The sequence below is a fragment of the Panulirus ornatus genome, chromosome 64 (assembly GCF_036320965.1).
Source record: "Panulirus ornatus isolate Po-2019 chromosome 64, ASM3632096v1, whole genome shotgun sequence".
Lineage (NCBI taxonomy): Eukaryota > Metazoa > Arthropoda > Malacostraca > Decapoda > Palinuridae > Panulirus > Panulirus ornatus.
Window position 1 is genome coordinate 19,707,794 of NC_092287.1, and position 20,713 is coordinate 19,728,506.

General features: G+C 43.1%; 1 protein-coding gene across 11 annotated transcripts in view; it reads left to right on the forward strand.

Annotated features, from left to right (window-relative positions):
* Nucleotides 1-20,713, forward strand: part of mub (poly(rC)-binding protein mub) — a 400,625-nt gene that overhangs the window by 375,206 nt on the left and 4,706 nt on the right. For 6 of the 11 annotated variants that reach the window (XM_071657038.1, XM_071657045.1, XM_071657043.1 and 3 more), the window contains 3 exons: nucleotides 15,602-15,740; nucleotides 16,255-16,389; nucleotides 18,429-19,845. In XM_071657038.1, the coding sequence (XP_071513139.1) occupies nucleotides 15,602-15,740; nucleotides 16,255-16,389; nucleotides 18,429-18,753 (599 nt within the window). In that variant the 3' untranslated portion in view covers nucleotides 18,754-19,845. Of the gene's footprint in view, nucleotides 1-15,601; nucleotides 15,741-16,254; nucleotides 16,390-16,695; nucleotides 17,938-18,428; nucleotides 19,846-20,086; nucleotides 20,207-20,713 lie in introns of those variants that run through there. The other 5 variants (XM_071657047.1, XR_011712083.1, XM_071657048.1 and 2 more) reach the window with 5 other exon arrangements.

Genomic DNA, 20,713 nt, shown 5'->3' on the forward strand with positions numbered 1-20,713 from the left:
ATGGAAAGTTGTGTGGGGCCTGGATGTGGAAAGGGAGCTGTGGTTTCGGACATTATTGCATGACAGCTGGAGACTGAGTGTGAACGAGTGGGGCCTTTGTTGTCTTTTCCTAGCGCTACCTCACACACATGAGGGGGGGGGGGGATGGTATTCCATATGTGGCGAGGTGGCAATGGGAATGAATAAAGGCAAACAGTGTGAATTGTGTGCATGGGTATATATGTATGTGTCTGTGTGTGTATATGTATGTGTACATTGAGATGTATAGGTATGTATATTTGCGTGTATGGACGTGTATGTATATACATGTGTATTGGGGTGGTTTGGGCCATTTCTTTCGTCTGTTTCCTTGCGCTACCTCGCAAATGCGGGAGACAGCGAGAAAGCAAAATAAAAAAAATATGATAAATATATATATATGTATATCCATGGGGATAGGGGAGAAAGAATACTTCCCACGTATTCCCTGTGTGTCGTAGGAGGTGACTAAAAGGGGAGGGATCGGGGGGCTGGAAATCCTCCCCTCTCATTTTATTTATTTCATTTTACAAAAGAAGGAAAAGAGAACAGGGCCAGGTGAGGATATTCTCTCAAAAGGCCCTGTCCTCTGTTCTTACCGCTACCTCGCTAACGTGGGAAATGGCGAATAGTTTGAAAGAAAATATATATATATATATATATCCCTAGGGATAGGAGAGAAAGAATACTTCCCGCGCATTCCTCACGTGTCGTAGAAGGCGACTAAAGGGGATGGGAGTGGGGGGCCAGAATCCCTCCCCTCCTTGTATTTTGACATTCTAAAAGAAGGAGTCACGTGGGGAGTGCTCATCCTCCTCAAAGGCTCAGATTGGGGTGCCTAAATGTGTGTGAATGTAACCAGGATGAGAAAAAAGGAGAGATAGGTAGTATGTTTGAGGAAAGGAACCTGGATGTTTTGGCTCTCTGTGAAACGAAGCTTAAGGGTAAAGGGGAAGAGTGGTTTGGGAATGTCTTGGAAGTAAAGTCAGGGGTTAGTGAGAGGACAAGAGCAAGGGAAGGGGTAGCACTACTCCTGAAACAGGAGTGGTGGGAGTATGTGATAGAGTGTAAGAAAGTAAATTCTTTATTGATATGGGTAAAACTGAAAGTTGATGGAGAGAGATGGGTGATTATTGGTGCATATGCACCTGGGCATGAGAAGAAAGATCATGAGAGGCAAGTGTTTTGGGAGCAACTGAATGAGTGTGTTAGTGGTTTTGATGCACAAGACCGGGTTATAGTGATGGGTGATTTGAATGCAAAGGTGAGTAATGTGGCAGTTGAGGGAATAATTGGTATACATGGGGGTGTTCAGTGTTGTAAATGAAAATGGTGAAGAGCTTGTGGATTTGTGTGCTGAGAAATGACTGGTGATGGGGAATACCTGGTTTAAAAAGCGAGATATACATAAGTATACATATGTAAGTAAGAGAGATGGCCAGAGAGCATTATTGGATTACGTGTTAATTGATAGGCGCGCGAAAGAGAGACTATTGGATGTTAATGTGCTGAGAGGTGCAACTGGAGGGATGTCTGATTATTATCTTGTGGAAGCGAAGGTGAAGATTTGTAGGGGTTTTCAGAAAAGAAGAGAGAATGTTAGGGTGAAGAGAGTGGTGAGAGTAAGTGAGCTTGGGAAGGAGACTTGTGTGAGGAAGTACCAGGAGAGACTGAGTACAGAATGGAAAAAGGTGAGAACAAAGGAGATTAGGGGAGTGGGGGAGGAATGGGATGTATTTAGGGAAGCAGTGATGGCTTGCGCAAAAGATGCTTGTGGCATGAAAAGCGTGGGAGGTGGGTTGATTAGAAAGGGTAGCGAGTGGTGGGATGAAGAAGTAAGATTATTAGTGAAAGAGAAGAGAGAGGCATTTGGATGATTTTTGCAGGGAAATAATGCAAGTGAGTGGGAGATGTATAAAAGAAAGAGGCAGGAGGTCAAGAGAAAGGTGCAAGATGTGAAAAAGAGGGCAAGTGAGAGTTGGGGTGAGAGAGTATCATTAAATTTTAGGGAGAATAAAAAGATGTTTTGGAAGGAGGTAAATAAAGTGTGTAAGACAAGGGAGCAAATGGGAACTTCAGTAAAGGGGGCTAATGGGGAGGTGATAACAAGTAGTGGTGATGTGAGAAGGAGATGGAGTGAGTATTTTGAAGGTTTGTTGAATGTGTTTGATGATAGAGTGGCAGATATAGGGTGTTTTGGTCGAGGTGGTGTGCAAAGTGAGAGGGTTAGGGAAAATGATTTGGTAAACAGAGAAGAGGTAGTAAAAGCTTTGCGGAAGATGAAAGCCGGCAAGGCAGCAGGTTTGGATGGTATTGCAGTGGAATTTATTAAAAAAGGGGGTGACTGTATTGTTGACTGGTTGGTAAGGTTATTTAATGTATGTATGACTCATGGTGAGGTGCCTGAGGATTGGCGGAATGCTTGCATAGTGCCATTGTACAAAGGCAAAGGGGATAAGAGTGAGTGCTCAAATTACAGAGGTATAAGTTTGTTGAGTATTCCTGGTAAATTATATGGGAGGGTATTGATTGAAAGGGTGAAGGCATGTACAGAGTATCAGATTGGGGAAGAGCAGTGTGGTTTCAGAAGTGGTAGAGGATGTGTGGATCAGGTGTTTGCTTTGAAGAATGTATGTGAGAAATACTTAGAAAAGCAAATGGATTTGTATGTAGCATTTATGGATCTGGAGAAGGCATATGATAGAGTTGATAGAGGTGCTCTGTGGAAGGTATTAAGAATATATGGTGTGGGAGGCAAGTTGTTAGAAGCAGTGAAAAGTTTTTATCGAGGATGTAAGGCATGTGTACGTGTAGGAAGAGAGGAAAGTGATTGGTTCTCAGTGAATATAGGTTTGCGGCAGGGGTGTCTGATGTCTCCATGGTTGTTTAATTTGTTTATGGATGGGGTTGTTAGGGAGGTGAATGCAAGAGTTTTGGCAAGTATGAAGTCTGTTGTGGATGAGGGAGCTTGGGAAGTGAGTCAGTTGTTGTTCGCTGATGATACAGCGCTGGTGGCTGATTCATCTGAGAAACTGCAGAAGCTGGTGACTGAGTTTGGTAAAGTGTGTGAAAGAAGAAAGTTAAGAGTAAATGTGAATAAGAGCAAGGTTATTAGGTACAGTAGGGTTGAGGGTCAAGTCAATTGGGAGGTAAGTTTGAACGGAGAAAAACTGGAGGAAGTAAAGTGTTTTAGATATCTGGGAGTGGATCTGGCAGCGGATGGAACCATGGAAGCGGAAGTGAATCATAGGGTGGGGGAGGGGGTGAAAATCCTGGGAGCCTTGAAGAATGTGTGGAAGTCGGGAACATTATCTCTGAAAGCAAAAATGGGTATGTTTGAAGGAATAGTGGTTCCAACAATGTTGTATGGTTGCGAGGCGTGGGCTATGGATAGAGTTGTGCGCAGGAGGGTGGATGTGCTGGAAATGAGATGTTTGAGGACAATATGTGGTGTGAGGTGGTTTGATTGAGTAAGTAATGTAAGGGTAAGAGAGATGTGTGGAAATAAAAAGAGCGTGGTTGAGAGAGCAGAAGAGGGTGTTTTGAAATGGTTTGGGCACATGGAGAGAATGAGTGAGGAAAGATTGACCAAGAGGATATATGTGTCGGAGGTGGAGGGAACGAGGAGAAGTGGGAGACCAAATTGGAGGTGGAAAGCTGGAGTGAAAAAGATTTTGAGTGATCAGGGCCTGAACATGCAGGAGGGTGAAAGGAGGGCAAGGAATAGAGTGAATTGGATCGATGTGGTATACCAGGGTTGACGTACTGTCAGTGGATTGAATCAAGGCATGTGAAGCGTCTGGGGTAAACCATGGAAAGTTGTGTGGGGCCTGGATGTGGAAAGGGAACTGTGGTTTCGGGCATTATTGCATGACAGCTAGAGACTGAGTGTGAACGAATGGGGCCTTTGTTGTCTTTTCCTAGTGCTACCTCACACACATGAGGGGGGAGGGGGATGGTATTCCATGTGTGGCGAGGTGGCGATGGGAATGAATAAAGGCAGACAGTGTGAATTGTGTGCATGGGTATATATGTAGGTGTCTGTGTGTGTATATATATGTGTACATTGAGATGTATAGGTATGTATATTTGCGTGTGTGGACGTGTATGTATATACATGGTGTATGGGGGTGGGTTGTGCCATTTCTTTTGTCTGTTTCCTTGCGCTACCTCGCAAACACGGGAGACAGCGAGAAAGCAATATAAATATAACTAAATATATTTATATATATATATTTATATATATATATATATATATATATATATATATATATATATATATGAGTGAGGAAAGATTGACCAAGAGGATACATGTGTCAGAGGTGGAGGGAATGAGGAGAAGTGGAAGACCAAATTGGAGGTGGAAAGATGGAGTGAAAAAGATTTTGAGTGATCGGGGCCTGAATATGCAGGAAGGTGAAAGGTGTGCAAGGAATAGAGTGAATTGGAACGATGTGGTATACCGGGGTTGACGTGGTGTCAGTGGATTGAACCAGGGTATGTGAAGCGTCTGGGGCAAACCATGGAAAGTTCTGTGGGGCCTGGATGTGGAAAGGGAGCTGTGTTTTCGGTGCATTATTACATGACAGCTAGGGACTGAGTGTGAACGAATGGGGCCTTTGTTGTCTTTTCCTAGCACTACCTCACACACATGAGGGGGGAGGGGGTTGTTATTCCATGTGTGGTGAGGTGGCGATGGGAATAAATAAAGGCAGACAGTATGAATTATGTACATGTGTATATATGTATATGTCTGTGTGTGTATATATATGTGTACATTGAGATGTATAGGTATGTATATTTGCGTGTGTGGACTTGTATGTATATACATGTGTATGTGGGTGGGTTGGGCCATTATTTCGTCTGTTTCCATGCGCTACCTCGCTAACGTGGGAGACAGCGACAAAGGAAATAAAATAATAAATATATATACTTATGTATATGTCTCTTTTTGATCTCCAGTCACCAGTCTGTTTTCAGCACAAAAATCCACAAGTTCTTTACCATTTCCATTCACAACATTGAATACCTCATGTACACCAGTTATGCCTTAAACTGCCACATTACTCACCTATGCATTTAAATCACCCATTACCAATACCTGGTCTAGTGCACCAAAACTTTTGACACTCCAGCTGCTCCCAAAACTTTTGCCTCTCAAGATCTTTCTTCTCACAACCAAGTGCATAAGCACCAATTATCACCCATCATTCTCCATCCACTTTCAGTTTTATCCACATCAATCTAGAATTTACTTCCTCACAATCTATCACACACTCCCACAACCCCTGCTTCAGGATTAGTGCTACTCCTTCCTTGCTCTAGTCCTCTCATCAACCCCTGACGACTTTACTCCCAAGACTTTTCCAAACCATTCTTCCCCTTTACTCTTGAGCTTCGTTTCTCTCAGAGCTAGAACATGCAGGTTTCTTTCCTCAAACACTCTTTCTATCTCTCCTTTCTTCTCATCTTGGTTACAACCACTCCCTGCTTGACTCTTGTTTCCTTTTTCAGAAATTGACATATCATTTCCAACACATTCACCCTGTGCCTTTTATTTTTGTCAAAGGTCCATGCATAACATCCACACAGCACCAGTGGGAGAACTGTTCCATCAATTATACCATCTTTGCCCTTAAAGATAGTGATGTCTCTTTCCACACATTTCCCAGTGCTCCAAATACCTTTACCCCCACACCCACCTTTTGGCTCACTTCAGCTCCCATGGCTCCATTCATTGCCATATTTACTCCAAGATGTCCAAAACACCCTTCTTCCTCCAGGTTCACTCCATTCAAACTCTTACTCCTAATAACCTCTCTCATTTTGTTACTATACTTGATAACTTTGTTTTTATTCACATTTACTCTCACTTTTCTCCTCAGTTTTGCTCCTAAACTCAGACTCAGGCTTTTACAGTTCCCCACTCAAGTCTTCCATCAACTCTTTATCATTAACAGACAGCTAATATACCTCCCAGGCTCCCACCTTCCACCCTGCGCATATTGCAGACCTCCTCCTCTCTCCAAGACCCTTGCCACCCCATCCATGAACAGATTAAACAGCCTTGGTGACATCACAAATCCCTGCCGCAGACCAGCCTTTGCGTTGAACCTCTCACCTTCTTGTCTGTCACCTGAAACATGCCTTACTCTCTTTTTTCTTAGTGATTAAAACACTTCACTGCTTGGATATTGGTATGTCTTAGCCTTACTCTACAAGGCAGGCAAAATTCTGGAATTAGAAAGAGTTCAGAGATTTTTTTGTTTCCAACACATCTACCCACTTCTTTACTTTTTTGTCTTTTATGTTTCCAACACATCTACCCACTCCTTTATGTTTTTGTCTAAGGCCCATTCCTAGCATCCATATAGCACAAACAGGACCACTGGTCCATAAAGACAGGTACCTCTCTTTCCACACATTCTTGCCCAGGACCATTGTCCCCTCACCCATCCAGTGGCTCACTTCAGCACCCACGGTTAAATTTGCTGCCATATCCATACCTAGGTATTTAGAATACTCCTCTTCAAGTTCTTTCCATTCAGACTCACTCTCCAAGGAACTTGTGTCTCTTTACTGCCAACTTATTAACTTTGCTTTTATTAACATTTACTCTGCTTTCTTTTGCACATACTCCCAAATTCAGACACCAGCTTCAGCAGTTCCTCATTCATATCTGCCACCAGGGCAGTGTCATTGGCACACAACTGACTTGCCTTCCAGACCCCTTGACCCCCAACCGCTGGACACCCACTCCTTCATCCAAGATACTTGCATTCATCTCCCTCAACCCACCACATGTAAACAAATGAAATAGCCATGACATCACACACCTCAGCTGCAGATTCACTTTCACCTTGAACTACTCACTCTCCTCTCTTCTTACTCTTACCAATGTCTTACTGTCTTGATAAAAGATACTACACTGCTTCTTGCTGCTTTTCTCTTACCATATATATTTGCAACACCTTCCACAGAGTATCTCTGTCAGTCCATTTTTCAAGATGCATAAAAGCAACATAAGAGTTCTTCAATTTTTTTTAACAGTGTACAAGTTTGAAAAAATAATTATGGAATGGATAGGATTGCAGTTTTATTTCTCAAGGAAGAGGCTGAGAGTGTTATGGATTGGTTTGTTAGAATTTTCGAGATATGTATGGCTCAAGGTGAAGGATTGGCAGAATGCTAGTATATTGTCATTGCATAAAGTTAATGGGGACAAAAATTAATGTTCAAAGTACAGAGGTATAAGTTTGTTTAGTGTATCTGGTAAGTTTTATGTGAGAATTTTGATTGAGAAATGATTGCATGCACAGAGGATCAACTTGGGAGGAACAGTGTGGCTTTACATACCTCAAAAGTTTTATGTGAGAATTTGATTGAGAGGTGATTGCATGCACAAAAAATCAACTTGGGGATGAACAGTGTGGCTTTACAAGTGGTAAAGGATATTAGGATCAAGTGTTTGCTTTGGAGAATTCGTAGGAGAAATGCGTAAAGAAACTGAAGAAGCTGTAAGTGGCATTTATGGGTCTTGAATGTGAGGGTCTCAAAGAGAGGGGCACTCTGCAGTCTGTTAGGGGCAGGGGCTATTAGGTAAGTCGGATGCTGTTTGCTCGGCTTTAGTGGCAGATTTCAGTGAGAAGCTGTAAAACCTGGGTTTTGAGCTTAGGGGAGTATGTGATTGGAGAAAGCTGATACTTAATGTAAATAAGAGTAAGGCTTCTGGGCTTGGAGGTAAGTCGAATGCTGTTTGCTGTTGCTGTGGATTTAGTGTGATACTTGAGAGAGAAGCTGCAGAAGCTGGGTGTGTGATAGGAGAAAGCTGATCTTAATGTGAGTAAAAGTAAGGTTATTGAAATCAAAAGTGGAGAAAGACATGTTGGTTTCAGTGGAGAGAACCTGTACGATGTGGAGTGTTATAGATATCTTGATACCAGGTAGTGGAAATGTTAGCATCTAGAACCTTGACAGCTGAAGTAAGCCAAAGGATGGGTGAAAGAGCTTAAGTCCTGGGTCATTTAGGTGTGTGTGTGGAAAGAGAGGCCTTTGTCTGTGAGGGCAAAGATGGGAATGTTTTATGTTATATGGTTAGATGTAAGGTGCCCTAGATCAAAAAGTACTGAATTGGGTGGATGTGTTGGTAATCAAATGCTTGAGAACATTTCTTTGTGTTTTTATGAGGAGGGCTGATTGAGTATGAAATAAGGTAGGAGAAAGTTGTGGTAGTATGTATGAGATAGCTGTGGAGGGTGTGCTGAAATGATCTAGGCATAAGTAGAAGACCAAAAGGTTATGCATATTCAAAGTGGAGGAACAAGAGGAATAAGGAAATCAAGGAGAAAGTGAAAGGATAGAGTGAAGGATACTTGAATGTTTGTCACCTGAATGTGTAGGAGAGTGTGAGGTGTGATGGGATAGAGTGAATTGGGGCGATATAGTAAACCAGAGGCAACATGCTATCAGCGGGCTGAACCAGGGTACATGAAGGGAGGCCACAGAAAGGTCCATCAGACTTGGTTTTGGTGCATTAAACATGACAGCTAAAGGGTGCATGTGAGCAATTGAGGCTGTTTCTTTGTCTGTTCTTTGTGCTACCTCACTGTGCAAGAAATGGTGAGCAATTGTGAATAAAGATTTTTTCATACTTGTTTGCAGTTTTCATATAGCTCACAGCTAAGTGTAATGCACCGAAACCATAGGCCTATCCCCACAAGTAGCCCTCAAGAGATCTTTCCATGGTTTCCCCAGCCTGCTTCATTTGCCATGGCTTAGTACATTGGTAACATATAATCCCCCGTATACCACAATGCTCCTTATTACCCTTTTCCATGCATATCTTTCACCCATCTGCATGTTCAAGCCCCAATCACTCAAAGCTTCCATCTCCAATTCAGTCTTCCCATATTGTGCCTTCAACATGTGACATATATATATCCTCTTTTTCAGCCTCTCCTCACTCATTCTCTGAATATGTCCAGACCATTTAACACATCCTCTTCAGCTTTCTCTACCATACATTTCTTACTACCACACCTCTCTCTAACCCTACAATTTACTTCATTCCTCCTACTGCTTATTGCCCTCAAACACTTGCGTCCAAACAACACCAGTGTGACTACTGTATCTTCAAATAAACCTATCCTCACACTCCCTTGTAGTGACTTCTCTTTTACATCCCTCAATGTTCCCAGAAACTTTACCCCCCCCCCCCCCCCCCCCCACACACACACACACACACACACACACACACACACACACACACACACACCCACCCTGTGACTCATCTCACCTCTCATGGGTCCATATGCTGCCATATCCACTGCCTGATGTCTAAAGCACTCACTTTCTCTTAAGTTTCCTCCATTCAGGCTCACACCCCCAACTAACCAGTCTTCACTACTGATAACCTTGCTATATACATTTCCTCTGAACTTTCTCCTTTCACACACTCCCAAACTCAAGATGCTAACCTTTGTAGTTTCTGACTTGATTTACCACCAGCCCCATGTCATCAGTGTAATACAACCCTCTCTCTCTCTCTCTCTCTCTCTCTCTCTCTCTCTCTCTCTCTCTCTCTCTCTCTCTCTCTCTCTCTCTCTCTCTCTCTCTCTCTCTCTCTCTCTCTCTCTCTCTCTCTCTCTCTCTCTCTCTCTCTCTCTCTCTCTCTCTCTCTCTCTCTCTCTCTCTCTCTCTCTCTCTCTCTCTCTCTCTCTCTCTCTCTCTCTCTCTCTCTCTCTCTCTCTCTCTCTCTCTCTCTCTCTCTCTCTCTCTCTCTCTCTCTCTCTCTCTCTCTCTCTCTCTCTCTCTCTCTCTCTCTCTCTCTCTCTCTCTCTCTCTCTCTCTCTCTCTCTCTCTCTCTCTCTCTCTCTCTCTCTCTCTCTCTCTCTCTCTCTCTCTCTCTCTCTCTCTCTCTCTCTCTCTCTCTCTCTCTCTCTCTCTCTCTCTCTCTCTCTCTCTCTCTCTCTCTCTCTCTCTCTCTCTCTCTCTCTCTCTCTCAAATTTAAGAGTTTTATAGATTCGTGAAAAGCATATGATATGGTTGATGGAGATGCCTTATGGGAGGCTTTAGGAATATATGGTTTGTGAGGAAAGCTGCAGAAATCCATGAGAATTTTTTATCAAGGGTGGAAGGCATGTGGACGAGTAGGAAGTATAGAGAGTGAATGGTTCCAAGTGAAGGTTGGTCAGTGGAAGGGAATGGTTCCAAGTGAAGGTTTGTCTTTGGAAGAGGTGTGTGATATCACCATGGTTGGTTTGTGGATCGGGTAGTTAGGGAGTTAAATGCAAGAGTCTTGGAGAGAGGGGCAAGTATGCAGTCTGAGGAGGATGAGAGGGCCTGGAAGAGAGTCAGTAGCTGTCTGCTGATGATACAGCTTTAGTGGCAGATTCAAGTGAGCAACTGCCGAAGTTGATGAATGAGTTTGGAAGAGTGTGTGAAAGGAGGAAGTTGAGAATAGATGTGAATAACAGCAAGGTTGTTATGCTTAGCAGTGTTAAGGAACAGGTTAGTTGGGGTGTGAGTTTGAATAGAGAAAACTTAAAACTGAAGTGTTTTAGATACCTGGGAGTGGATATGGCAGCAAATCAAACCATTGAAGCAGAAGTGAGGCATATCGTAGGTGAGGGGGTGAAAGTTCTGGGAGTGCTGAAGAATTTTTGGAAAGAACGTTATCAGGGTGGGCAAAAATGGGTATGTTTGAAGGTATAGTAGTCATAACAATATTATATGGATGTAAGGTATGAGCTATAGATAAGGCTGTGTGGAGGAGGGTGGATGTGTTGAAAATTAAATATTTGAGGACAGTAAGTGGTTTTGAGGTGATTTGATTAAGTAATGAAAGGGTAAGAGAAAGTTGTGGTAACAAAAAGGAGTGTAGTTGAGAGAGTTGAAGAGAATGTGCTGAAATGGTTTGGACATGGAGAGAATGAGTGAGGAAAAGTTGACAAAAAGGATATGTGTGTCAGAAGTGGAGGGAGCATGGAGAACGGGGATACCAAATTTGAGGTGGAGGGATGAACCGAAAAAGATTTTGAGCATTTGGGGCCTGGACATGGAGGAAAGTAAAAAGTGTGTACAGGATAGAGTTAGTGAGGTAGCATTAAGAACAGAGGACTGAGCTTAAGAGGGAAAATCCTCACTAGGCCCTCTTCTCTGCTCCTCCTTTTGGAAGAGTAAAAACTGGAGGGGAGGATTTCCAACCCCCCACTCCCTCCCCTTAAGGATATATTATCCCTGGATAATATATCCAGGGATAGGGGAGAATGAATACTTCCCATGTATTCCCTGTGCGTCGTAAAAGGTGACTAAAAGGGGAGGGAGCAGGGGGATGGAAATCATCCCTTCCAGTTTTTACTTTTCCAAAAGAAGGAACAGAGAAGAGGGCCAATTGGGGATTTTACCTCTCAGGCTCAGTCCTCTGTTCTTAATGCGAGAAGTGGTAAATATATATATATTTAATCTATTTATATTTATTATACTTTGTCGCTGTCTCCTGCGTTAGCAAGGTAGCGCAAGGAAACAGACGAAAGAATGGCCCAACCCACTCTCATACACATGCATATACATACACATCCACACATGCATATATACATACCTATACATCTCAACCTATACATATACACACACACAGACATATACACATATACACATGTACATGATTCATACTGTCTGCCCTTATTCATTCCTGTCGCCACCCCGCCACACATGAAATGACAACCCCCTCCCCCCGCATGTTTGCGAGGTAGCACTAGGAAAAGACAACAAAGGCCATATTCGTTCACACTCAGTCTCTAGTTGTCATGTATAATCCACCGAAACCACAGCTCCCTTTCCATATCCAGGCCCCACAACACTTTCCATGGTTTACCCCAGACGCTTCACATGCCCCGGTTCAATCCATTGACAGCATGTCGACCCCAGTATACCACATCGTTCCAGTTCACTCTATTCCTTGCACACCTTTCACCCTCCTGCATGTCCAGGCCTTGATCACTTAAAATCTTTTACACTCCATCTTTCCACCTCCAATTTGGTCTCCCACTTCTTGTTCCCTCCACCTCTGACACATATATCCTCTTGGTCAATCTTTCCTCACTCATTCTCTCCATGTGACCAAACCATTTCAATACACCCTCTTCTGCTCTCTCAACCACACTCTTTTTATTACCACACACACACACACACACACACACACACACACACACACACACACACATGTTATATGGTTGCGAGACATGGGCTATAGATAGAGTTGTGCAGAGGAGGATGGATTTGTTGGAAATGAGATGTTTGAGGACAATATCTGGTGTGGGGTGGTTTGATCGAGTAAGTGATAAAAGGATAAGAGAGATTTGTACGTGCAGGAAGAGAGGAAAGTGATTGGTTCTCAGTGAATGTAGGTTTGCGGCAGAGGTGTGTGATGTCTCCATGGTTGTTTAATTTGTTTATGGATGGGGTTGTTAGGGAGGTGAATGCAAGAGTTTTGGAAAGTCTGTTGGGGATGAGAGAGCTTGGGAAGTGAGTCAGTTGTTGTTTGCCGATGATACAGCGCTGGTGGCTGATTCATGTGAGAAACTGCAGAAGCTGGTGACTGAGTTTGGTAAAGTGTTTGAAGGATGAAAGTTAAGAGTAAATGTGAATAAGAGCAAGGTTATTAGGTACAGTAGGGTTGAGGGTCAAGTTAATTGGGAGGTAAGTTTGAATGGAGAAAAACTGGAGGAAGTAAAGTGTTTTAGATATCTGGGAGTGGATCTGGCAGCGGATGGAACCATGGAAGCGGAAGTGAATCATGGGGTGGGGGAGGGGGTGAAAATCCTGGGAGCCTTGAAGAATGTTTGGAAGTCGAGAACATTATCTCGGAAAGCAAAAATGGGTATGTTTGAAGGAATAGTGGTTCCAACAATGTTGTATGGTTGCGAGGCGTGGGCTATGGATAGAGTTGTGCGCAGGAGGGTGGATGTGCTGGAAATGAGATGTTTGAGGACAATATGTGGTGTGAGGTGGTTTGATCGAGTAAGTAATGTAAGGGTAAGAGAGATGTGTGGAAATAAAAAGAGCATGGTTGAGAGAGCAGAAGAGGGTGTTTTGAAATGGTTTGGGCACATGGAGAGAATGAGTGAGGAAAGATTGACCAAGAGGATATATGTGTCGGAGGTGGAGGGAACGAGAAGAAGTGGGAGACCAAATTGGAGGTGGAAAGATGGAGTGAAAAAGATTTTGAGTGATCGGGGCCTGAACATGCAGGAGGGTGAAAGGCGGGCAAGGAATAGAGTGAATTGGATCGATGTGGTATACTGGGGTTGGCGTACTGTCAGTGGATTGAATCAGGGCATGTGAAGTGTCTGGGGTAAACCATGGAAAGTTGTGTGGGGCCTGGATGCGGAAAGGGAGCTGTGGTTTCGGGCGTTATTGCATGACAGCTAGAGACTGAGTGTGAACGAATGCGGCCTTTGTTGTCTTTTCCTAGCGCTACCTCGCACTCATGAGGGGGGAGGGGGATGTTATTCCATGTGTGGCGAGGTGGCGATGGGAATGAATAAAGGCAGACAGTGTGAATTGTGTGCATGTGTATATATGTAGGTGTCTGTGTGTGTATATATATGTGTACATTGAGATGTATGGGTATGTATATTTGCGTGTGTGGACGTGTATGTATATACATGTGTATGGGGGTGGGTTGGGCCGTTTCTTTCGTCTGTTTCCTTGCGCTACCTCGTAAACCCGGGAGACAGCGACAAAGCAAAATATAGTATGATGATATATATACCATAACCTAAGTCAGGTACCCATTTTAACTATTCCCTAGGGTAGGATGACCAATTGGGTTAAATGAAGACTGGCTGCTGCAACCAGAATTCTCACCTATGTGGATTTGACCCCGTGCAGTTGTGCACCATGTAGGTCCATGCAACAGACACCTGATCCACACATCCTCTTTCACTCTTGAAATCTTATACTCTGTATTAATTATTCAATGATATTGATAATGAACTGCATTGTAAGATATCATAATTTGATGATACTAAACTTTAACATCTACAGCTTCAAACTGACATACACAAACTGATGGACTGGGTTCATGATTGGCAAAGGAATTTTGATTTTGATAAGTGCTAATTTTGCATATCAGAAATGAAAATAAAAAGGCAAGCTATAGTATGAATTCTGTGGAAATGCAATGGTAAATGAGGGAGAAGATTATAGAGTGAATAAGATCTTGCAACCTAAAACCAAGTAAACAGTGCGCAGAAGCAATGAAAAGATTGAACAAAATTCTTAGATTTAAAGGTGTAGGCCTTCACATTTAAGTCTTGGAAAATCATCTTTACACATCTTGAATATTTTGTTCGGTTTTGGTCACCCCACCTAAAGAATGGAGGGATTGCAATGTCAAGCTACCTCAACTGAATCTGTTCAGCTTAGAAAAGAGAATGTGAAGAGTTGATCTATTACAAGTATTTGGAAAATCAAAGGCTTTGATGATCTTGATATAACAAGATACTTTAGACTTGATTTGTCTGATTGCGCTCATAGTAATGGACATAAACCCGTAGGTAAACATTTTACCCTGAATGAGATGTAGTACTTTCTCTTCAACAGCTTTGTTAACATATGGAATGATTAGCCAATTAAAGTGGTTGAAAGCAGTACTATAGATACATGAAAAGAGTATACACTGTAGATATTTTGCCTCAGGTCCATTACTAACATATTTGCAGTTTTTTATACATATGTGCTCTAACTTTTACTACACTAGTCTGTGAGTTTCTGATATTGTCTGCTGTCACAAACAGCCTAGAAAGGATCCAGTGGTCTGTTGCTATTTGAAATCCTCTGTATTCCTTTGTGTTGTTCCTCCCAAGCCTGATGCTATATGCATACCACCACCTTCTCAGCTACCACTCTCCCATGCAGCTTATCAGGTACACTCGACAAATTTATCCCTCTATAATTCGAACACTTAGCTTTGTACCCCTTGGCCATCATGCAGTGGCACTATACAAGCATTCCACTAATCTTAAGGTATCTTAACATGCTCCATACTTATATTACATATCCTACATAACCAATTAATGACAGCCACCTTCATTCTCAAGGAATTTAACTTGTACCATCCACTCCAGCTGCCTTGTTGCATTTCATCTAACACAAAGTTTTCACCACCTCTTTCATTTGAACTAAAATACAGCCATGACTCTCCCTTATTTCTTGCACAGTATAAAATGCTGATGATTTTTATTTCTGTATTTGTAAACATACCATGGTAGTTCATGTAATCATAAGCAATGCCAAAGTGAATCCTGCCAACCTCAGCACCTTCTCACTTGAAGTACATTGTGGTTTCAGAAAATACAGATTTCCTGGATGATAATGTCAAGCATTAGAATTTTTTAAGCATATTCTTAGCTCTCAATTTGCCAGACTTAACATTAATTGAAATATTTATTTATAGGAAGAATTGATGTAAGGCATACCCAGTATATTGTACACAGGACTACACAATATCCAGGGAACTAGTTGGTATGGAGATATCTTAAAGGAATCTCTTTTAATCCAGAATTTATTTAATCCATGCAGCACTGGCTGCCTTGGCAGGTTCACAGCTGAGGACCCCTGCAGGTTCTGGACCTGGTACACAGACTCATGAAATGACTGTGCCTAATGAGCTCATAGGCTGCATCATTGGCAAGGGTGGCACCAAGATTGCTGAAATCAGGTGAGTGTAATAAAACTAGTGAAAGCAGGTAGAACTACAGTGTATAATTTCTCAGGTGGTACTAATTATATTCATGCGTATCTCTGGTAAAAAGAGTATCCTGCGCAGTATTTTGTTGTATACGGTCACTGACAAAAGTTTGTTCCCCTGACCTCGCATAAATATCTGACAATTCATGCCGACTTAATGTAAACATATGACAAGGATCAGTTGATTTACCTGTTAAGTAGCTTCCTCACTGCTACTGGTAAACATTTAGACTGAATTCCACCATCTGTGTCTTTCCTTGAATTATGCCAACTTTTTCCTGAGTTGGATAATGTGTCAAATTTACAGTTGTATGAAATGACAACTTACAGTACCAGGCCTCATCAGGTTTAATGATTGTTCAAAGCATACTAAAGGTGTGTTCTTAGTCTCATCTTCTGTTAATTATACAGTCAAAAAGGGAACAGATTTATGTTGCTGACTGTACACCATTGCTGAAAGTTAGTCATTTCATCTCTATTTGTAGGCAAATTACTGGGGCCATGATAACCATCAGCAAATATGATGATGGATCAGAAGAAGCAAGCAAGCAAGACAGGACTATCAGTATCAAGGGTAATGCGGACCAGGTTGCCCTCGCGCAGTACCTCATCAACACCAGGTAAAACTCAAGCCCTCAACCTTCAGCCCTCCGCAACCCTTGTCATTCCACTTCACCCAAACATCTCTTGCCCGAGTTAACTCTTGTCTTTGTAACACTTGTCCAGAATACTAGGCTAACTTGATATATCATGTGGAGGGTTGTGCTTTGCCCATAATTTAAATGGGACATGTTAACTAGAACCATTTATAATAATACAAGTATTTTTTTGATTGCTTATTGTTGATAATGGCTGGTTCATAGGGAGCTTAACGGCACAACCGCCCACTGGTAATTGTGTTGACGTGTGCGGGTCTATTTCCACAGTACCGTGGGGTCCCAGTGCTCGTAAGGACAGAAGGTATGTACACATTTACGTCATTCTCGTAAACAAGCAACAAGCAGAGGAGTGCACGCCTCTGTTCCCTCCACATTCATGCAGTTCTAATAAACTCCAGTCTGACCAAAACCTTAGTATTCCTCACCTTAATGACTGGCTTCAGGTCTTGCCATTATATCCCTAAAACTGTAATGATGCCGAAGTGCAGTTCCATTTGCTCGTGGTAAGTCCCCCTTGTCCTATACCTATTATCCTTGAAAGTCCTGATCCTGGTGATAAGTGCTGCCCTGAACCCCACACACTTGCTCTTTGCCAGTAATTTTTCACCTTGCTATGCTCAGGTTCTTCAACATACCTGCCATCACAGTGGCTATTGAAAATTTAGAATATTCCATGTTGAGTGTTTGCTTTCCCTGTGTGTCTGGGCATTTTGTGTGGTGGTTGTGGGTATGTTATGACTGCAGTGCCTGCCCCTAGCTACTATATAGTAGCTGGTGTTGGTAGGTACGTGCCATTTTCTCCCAGAGGCGGCCCTGGCCTCAACCCTCTTGGTAAGTCTTAACTTCCACACCCTGCCCTTGTCCTGGGCCTTCCTTGTCATGGCTGCCTCAGCTGCCTGTTGTAGCTGTTTTCCCTACCACTCATTTCCTCAGCATGGGTCTTCTCTAAGGAGTACCAAGCACTTCCTTTTCCTGGATGATGGGACCCACTTCATCAGTTGGCACTTATGTCCTTTGGTCACTACCCTAATGATCAAGGGACTACCGCCATGCCAACCTCATCCAAGGGTATCAATATTGTCCCATATTAACAACAAAATACAAGTTGGCAGGGCGTGGATCAAGGTCCCAACTTCCCATAGCTCTTTGCCTGTGTTACAGTTTTGCTTATTTAAGTTCTTCCAGAGTGTCAACATATCAGATTAACCTCCATATCTTGTGTCACTAATAAGCATCCTGCTATATAGGCTTCTATCTTGTAATGTTATTCTGTTATGCATTTCTGCCTCATTCTGGTCTGGACTGTTATTTTAACAATGGATTCTGCTTCTCACTATCTTTCTTTACAGCTCTTAAAGTAACACTAGTTTTCAACACCATTGTATTTTTATGTTCTAATTTTATTAAATATCTGCAATTTTCCAACATAGCTAAATATAGCACAAATATCCAACACAAGAATATTCTAGTCTATGTATTCAAAAATCTTGAAAGCTTTTTCTCATTCTTTCATACCCAGTCATAACCTGATGAGTGTCAACTATCCTTTCTGGGCGTCACATTGTCAGGTTGTGTTCAGTTCTCTGTCATAGCTTCACATCAGTATGCTTCTCTTCATATTGTAGTAGCTTCCACAACCTGTCAGGCGACGTCCTTATCCATTATTCCAAAATCCAAGTGATAATCCAGTGTGGAGCCTCGTACATCCATCAGCTGATAATGTGGCCTATCTGATCCTTATCCTTTGGGCCCGCCGCGCGCCTCCCCCACAGCCCACCTGCCCATGCTTCTTCCCCACATTGCAACTAGCATCAGCCAAACTGACATTGCTAGTATTAGATTATTCACAAAATCAGTTGAGAAGAATTCATGATTAGAATGACGAAAATTGATAAGAAACGAAAGAGTCAAAATGTGGTGAGGAGTATTCACGTGGGTATGTGGGCAGTGGCGCGGCGTAATGTGCCAGTGATAACGTTGCGGCCCCTTGTCTCCCCCAGCATGGAACTGCACAAGGCGCAGCTTGAAGTAAGTAAGGGCGGGTCGACCGGGTCGGGAGGGCTGAGCCCCAGTGCCATCCCCCTGGCCCAGCTGCTCAAGAACCCGCAAGCCCTGAACGCCTTGTCCTCCCTGACCGGCCTGCAGGGCCTGTCCTCCCTCACCTCCCTGCTCGCCCCCGACTCCTCCCAGGGCCTGGCTGGTATTGCGGCTGCAAACAGGCACAACAAGGCCTATCAACCCAAGCTGCGTGCCCAAGCCTCTGTCCATCAGCCCACTAATGGCTCCCCCAAGGAAAACAAGCGCAGCAAGTTCGCACCCTACTAGACCTCATCCTCTCCCACGGGGCCCCGGTCCTCTCCGGACGCAGCGCGTCCACATCCTCCACTCCTGATGAACCTCGTGGCGCTCCACCAACCAGGGGGCCAGATTTTCCTGTTTACAGGCGTGCCTCTGCTCTGCTGGCCTGGGGCTGCCCAACTCACTTGCTGCTAAGGGTGGCTTTGGTGGCTCCTAAGCAGTGTCCAGCAGGGCTGGGGCATGTCCGACATCTCAGATCTGAGTAGGAATACGCCCAGCTGCATGCCATTGACTGGAATAAGGAAGTACTAACTGGTAGCAGAAGGCTATGTACTCTCTGATTTCCAGTGGCGGTGTGTATGCAATGGGTACATGCGTGTTGGTGTCAGATGGTCACTATCACTAGGTCAGCAGCTGCTTGTTATACATGGTGGTCTTTGCTGGCTCACTCCAGCCCAGACGGCCTGCCACCTCTCAACTAAACATATCAGTTAGGACAATTGATTCTTTGTTTCCTGTTGTTTTTATAAAAGGCATCAAGCAGAAGCTGAAAGCATATTGCATTGTCACAATTTCATAAAATTTCTTGTAAACGTCGTGCATGGTACTGTTGTTTGTCAGTAATGGTTAATCTGGTGACAGTCTCAGATTCATACTATTGTCATTTGCAATTTGTGTAAAGTTATAGAAATTTCTTAGTGAACCAACAAATGTAAATACCAAACTTGTAAGAATTAGTGTCGTCATAGGATGTGGTCGATGAGTGGCTGCTGGGTGCCCTACCGTCAAGCGGTACCAGGCATAAGTTAGGAAGCTGGGCACTGTGACCAGATCGCCGCCTCTCATATTTTAGCATCGCAGCGCTGAGCACGTGTGCCGTAGTTGCTCGGTTTAGTCACTTTAGGATATGGCATTAATTATTACATACTTAATGTGTAATTTCTTGAGAAAGTACATGTGGGTACAAAACTCAGCTGTTTTCCTTTTTCATCATAATGTATGGAATGTACAGTTTTGCAATAAGTTAATTGTCTCTAGAAGTACTGGTGTTCAATCGTAAGCTCAATATGTGAATGTTTCTTCCACTAGATATTAAACAAGTGTAAAGTTTGAGGAAGATTTAGCCTTTCATTACAATCCTATCCCGACCTGCCCCGTGGTGATCCCAACCTATCCACCACCACCATTACCACCACTACCGCCACTGCTCGGCGTCGCCCAGCACCTCAACACTCCCTGGCTGGTTGGCTCCCTTCTGCAACACATCACCATTCTAATCAGCCCTCTCATTCATGTCAAATCCTCTCATTCATTCCATATGGCCTGTCACCTCTTGTTGTTCACTTATGGATGCTTGTAGAAGGGAGCCACATTGTAACCTTGGACTGATGTAACACTAAGGGGACAAATGCCTGGCCCAAAAGCCGATGCTTCAACCCTGTGGATCCAGCGCTCTGAAAACTGCTCACCACCTCAGCAGGTAAGTCCTTATATTGGGAACAGTCCCTGACCTGCCTTGTTATATATACTTAACTAGTCTGAGTACCTTGTTCCTTAGTTGTTCCCAACAAACTTGTTAAATATACTTACTGGGATTAAATTTTGTGCTGATTGGTAGTATTTACCAGTATGTAGAGTATATCTGTATATTGAAAGTATTGATATTTTTGTTGGGATTGTTGCAGAGGAACAAGGTTAGAAACCTAAGGCAGTCATGTCCTAAGGATATTGTTAAAAGTTTGCAGTAATGGGAGTTACATCTCATGTCAGATTAGTTAAGAAAACTTACTCAAGTTTGGAATGAAGCAGCTTTAATAATTTCGGCTTAGCACTAGAAAATTAGGAGGTTAATTTAAAAGTAAAGACCTTAGCGAACTTATAAATGGCCCTTATGAAGTACTTCAGAGGACAAGACTGTGAAACCATAAGTTGATTAGATTGCACCTGCTAACTTAAGATAAGTGCAGATGGATCACTTGTTGTCCAT